General features: G+C 45.7%; 1 protein-coding gene across 1 annotated transcript in view; it reads right to left on the minus strand.

The window, feature by feature from the left end:
* Window positions 1-4,894, minus strand: part of LOC127635568 (netrin receptor UNC5C-like) — a 224,041-nt gene that overhangs the window by 23,805 nt on the left and 195,342 nt on the right. Inside the window, 2 exon segments of the mRNA XM_052115683.1 lie at window positions 2,930-3,098; window positions 3,473-3,560. Coding sequence (XP_051971643.1) covers window positions 2,930-3,098; window positions 3,473-3,560 — 257 coding nt within the window.

Below are 4,894 nucleotides of genomic sequence, written 5' to 3' on the forward strand. Positions count from 1 at the left end.
AGACGCTCGTATGAGCGACACACTGTCATTAATGTCACCCCATTATGGACGTGAGAAAAGGAATTAAAATACTTTACAGTCAGCTCGACTGCATTATTACCGGTCATTAGCCTCTTTAACGAATCCGGTGGGAGCGCCGTGATTTCAGAGCGTTAGCATGATAATTAGCAATCAGGATGGGAAACTAGGCTAATGCTTCCAAAGTGATTTATTTACTCAATAAATCATCGAGCGATTCATCACCGCCAACATGAACGGCTTTCAAAACGCAACATTAAAGGGACAGTCCACCCCCCCAAAAAATAAAAAAAACCCAAACACGTATTAACTTATTATGCACAACATAAAACGAGATATTCTGAAGAATACTGCTGCTCTTTTCCATACAATGAATTTGAATGGGGACCGCAGCAGTCAAGGAAGATGTTCAGTGAATAACAACTGAAATGTCAAAGCTGTTGCGTGGCATCAGAAGCATGATCGAGTGAAAGAATAACATTTACAGTGCACAGAAACCTCTCAGCGACTGGGGAAGCAATATTACGTGTGATCGACCGCGGCCATCATCGTCCTGGTGAACGGAACAATCTCATTTACAGAGGCCATCTCAACAAACCCGCGGATATTATGAGCGGCGCCACAGACAGACGGGAGATGATGTAATCCTGTTATTTCTTTGTTTAAAGGTTGAAATGGATATCTGCTGTTATTGCCACTCAAATACACGGAGCTGTAGATTTTAAATATCATAAAAGTCTTGTGATGTCAAAGTAAACAGAGCAGCGTGGACATTCTGCTAAATATCTCCTTCCTTTTATCACACCATCTATCCATCTGTCTGTTCATTGGCACAATGTCTCTGTTCTTTCAGAGTGTTGTTGAGCAGCTCAGAGTGACACGCATGCCTTGACAGGAAGTTAAAAACAGGATTCTCTATTTTAAATCATATTTGCATTCAATTTAGAGCAAAACTGAAAAGTGCTTTGGAGGCACAGTGTGTGTGTGTGTGTGTCTATGTGAGAGCGTGTGTCTGTGTGAGAGCGTGTGTCTGTGTGAGAGCGTGTGTGTGTGTGAGTGTGTGTGTCTATGTGAGAGCGTGTGTCTGTGTCTGCGTGTGTCTGTGTGAGAGCGTGTGTGTGTGTGAGTGTGAGTGTGTGTCTGTGTGAGTGAGTGTGTGTGAGTGTGTGTCTGTGTGAGTGTGAGTGTGTGTGTGTGAGTGTGAATGTGTGTGTGTGTGTGTGTGTGTCTGTGTGTGTCTGTGAGAGCGTGTGTGTGTGTGTCTGTGTGAGTGTGTGTGAATGTGAGTGTGTGTGAGTAAGTGAGTGTGTGTGAGTGTGTGTCTGTGTGAGTGTGAATGTGTGTGTGTGTGAGAGTGAGTGAGTGAGTGAGTGTGTGTGTGAGTGTGTGTCTGAATGTGTGTGAGTGTGTGTGTGAGAGTGAGTGAGTGAGTGTGTGTGTGTGTGTGTGTCTGAATGTGTGTGAGTGTGTGTGTGTGTGTGTGTGTGTGTGTGTGTGTGAGAGTGAGTGAGTGAGTGTGTGTGAGAGTGAGTGAGTGAGTGTGTGTGAGTGAGTGTGTGTGTGTCTGTGTTTGTGTGTGTGTGCAAACGTGTTTGTGTGTCTGTTTGTGTGAGTGTCTGGGTGTGTGCGAGCGTGTGTGTGTGTGTGAGAGAGAGTGTGTGTGTGAGCATGTCTGTGAGTGTGTCTGTGTTTGAGTGTCTATATGTGTGTGTTTCTATGGGAGTGTGTGTGTGTGTGTCTGTGTGAGTGTGTGTGTCTGTGTGAGTGTGTGTGAGTGAGTGTGTGTGTGTGTCTGTGTGTGTGTGCAAGTGTGTTTGTGTGTCTGTGTGCAAGTGTGTGCGTGTGTGTGTGTCTGTGTGAGTGTTTATGTGAGTGTCTGTGTCTGTGTATATTTGTGTGTGTGTGTGAGTGTGTATGTGTGTGTCTGTGTGTGAGAGTGAGTGTGTGTGTGTGTGAGAGAGAGAGTGTGTGTGTCTATTTTTCCTCCATCAAGATTGTGCATGCAGAGAACAAGCGTTTGAATAATAATAATTATTTTGAACAGCACTGGAAAGAGCAGCGTTTCTCAGCAACAGGAAACACTTATTGTTTCACACCAGAGAGAGAGAGAGAGAGAGAGACCAAGCAAAACAATAGAAAACTATATTTTCTCTCCAGCACATTTGACAGGAATTTCTCAAGCCTCGGCTTCTGTTTCCTTTGGCCGTTTGTCACCCACCATCCTTCAGTTCCCCTGATGAACGGCTGACGGCGATCCAACAGTTTCTCATCTCTGATAAGATAAGACAAGGTCACAGACTGTTGCTAAGCAGCTCAGACGCTCGGAGCGTCTCCGTGGAGATCACCAAAGAGTCGCATTGATGATCTAACAGCCGCTTGGAGCGATCTAAAGACATCTGCAGCGTTTGAGACAGGTGCGATTGTATTGTGACGACGTTAGTGTCGATAACACACAGAGAGAGACACTTCCTGCTAGTCTGTATTAAATATTATAGTAAATACATATTATGCAGAATTCACTTTTACATGGTGTTGAACATGTTGAACCACCCTACAATGTTTAAATCCCCATTAATCATAAGCACCGTCTCAGAACAAGACGTTCGCAGATTCTGTACAAAGTGACATCACTTTGTACAGGCCACGCCCACGCCTGTTGACGGACACTGCCGACGGACATGTCTGTGTTGTTTCATTATAGCGCAACATTGTAACAGTATTTGTGTGTGTTGCTCATCCATCGTTGCAAAACTGCTGAAAAAACTCTACAACAAATAAATAAATGTATTAAACATTCGGAAACTTCCTGTTTCCAGTATTTAGCTAAGGATGAGTTTGTGTGTGACTTACAGTAATATGCATAAATTATGATATCATGTGACCGATCTGACAGCAGACTCCGCCCACTCACCTCCCACTGGCCCTGATGTGATTGGCTCTTGAGCTGTATGAGCCAGTCCTCGCTGTCCGCCTCGGCGCAGTGGTGCATGGTGATGATGACGGGACGGGTGAGGAGAGCTCCAGGAGGACCGCAGCTGACCACTGGACTCAGAACAGTCTTTGTGTCGTCAACCTGAGGCCTAAAACCAAATCAAATCAGAGACCACGTCTAAAACATCATGACTGATATCAAACACAAACTCCCAAAAAATGTCAATTCAGTCATTGTTTACTCACCCCTGTGTTGTTATAACCCTATATGAAGCATACGATGAGGTTGGGTGAGAAACCGTACCTCTCATGAGATCGCGACAAGGGCAGTGTTTGTCACGAGACAGGGCGTTCAAGCGCAAACTCGTTTATCTAAAAGCCAGGTGCGCCACAGCGATAGAATCAACAGAACACAGCTGCACGAAAGAAGGTCATATGGGGTTATACCAACACGATGGTGAGTAAACAATGACTGAATTTTCTTTTTGGGGTGAACAGTCCCTTTAATAGCTCAACTGTTTACCTCATGCTCTCCTTCCTGTGAACGGTCACGTACATCTCATAGACGCGTCCCTGAGGAATTGCACCCGCTGGCACCAACAAACTCACTCCTGTGGAGACAAACACACCATCGGTCTGTCAGCCTGTGACCTCTGCAAGGCCGTGTCTGCCATGCCCAATATGATGCCCGCTGGAGTGACACAGAGCAAGGGCAAAAGTCCTATCAATGTCTCACACACACACACACTCATACCACACACACACACGTACCACACACACACATACATATATATACACACACACACACCGCATACACACACACACACATACACATATACATCTCCACACTCACATACACACACACACACACACACACTCATACCACACTACACACACCTCATACCACACTCACACACCTACACACACACACTCATACCACACTACACACACACACACACACACACACACACACACACACACACACACACCATACCACACTACACACACACACACACTCATACCACACTACACACACACACACACACACTCACACACACACACACACACACACTCATACCACACTACACACACTCACACTCACACTACACACACACACACACTCATACCACACTACACACACACTCATACCACACTACACACACACACACTCATACCACACTACACACACACACACACTCATACCACACTACACACACACACACACTCATACCACACTACACACACACACTACACCACACTACACTACACACACACACACACTCATACCACACTACACACACACACACACTCATACCACACTACACACACACACACACACCACACTACACACTCACACCACACTCACACACACACACACTCATACCACACACTACACACACACACTCATACCACACTACACACACACACATCATACCACACTACACACACACACTCATACCACACTACACACACACACACCACACTCATACCACACTACACACACACACACACTCATACCACACTACACACACACACTCATACCACACCACACACACACACACACTCATACCACACTACACACACACACTCATACCACACTACACACACACATCATACCACACACACACACACACACACACTCATACCACACTACACACACACACACACACTCATACCACACTACACACACACACTCATACCACACTACACACACACTCACACCACACACACTCACACACACACACACACTCATACCACACACACACACACACACACTCATACCACACTACACACACACACTCACACTCACACACACACTACACACACACACACACACACTCATACCACACTACACACACACACTACACACTCACACACACACACACACACACTCATACACACACACACACACACACATACACACACACACACACACACACACACA

The sequence above is a fragment of the Xyrauchen texanus genome, chromosome 43 (genome assembly GCF_025860055.1).
Source record: "Xyrauchen texanus isolate HMW12.3.18 chromosome 43, RBS_HiC_50CHRs, whole genome shotgun sequence".
Classification (NCBI taxonomy): Eukaryota; Metazoa; Chordata; class Actinopteri; order Cypriniformes; family Catostomidae; genus Xyrauchen; species Xyrauchen texanus.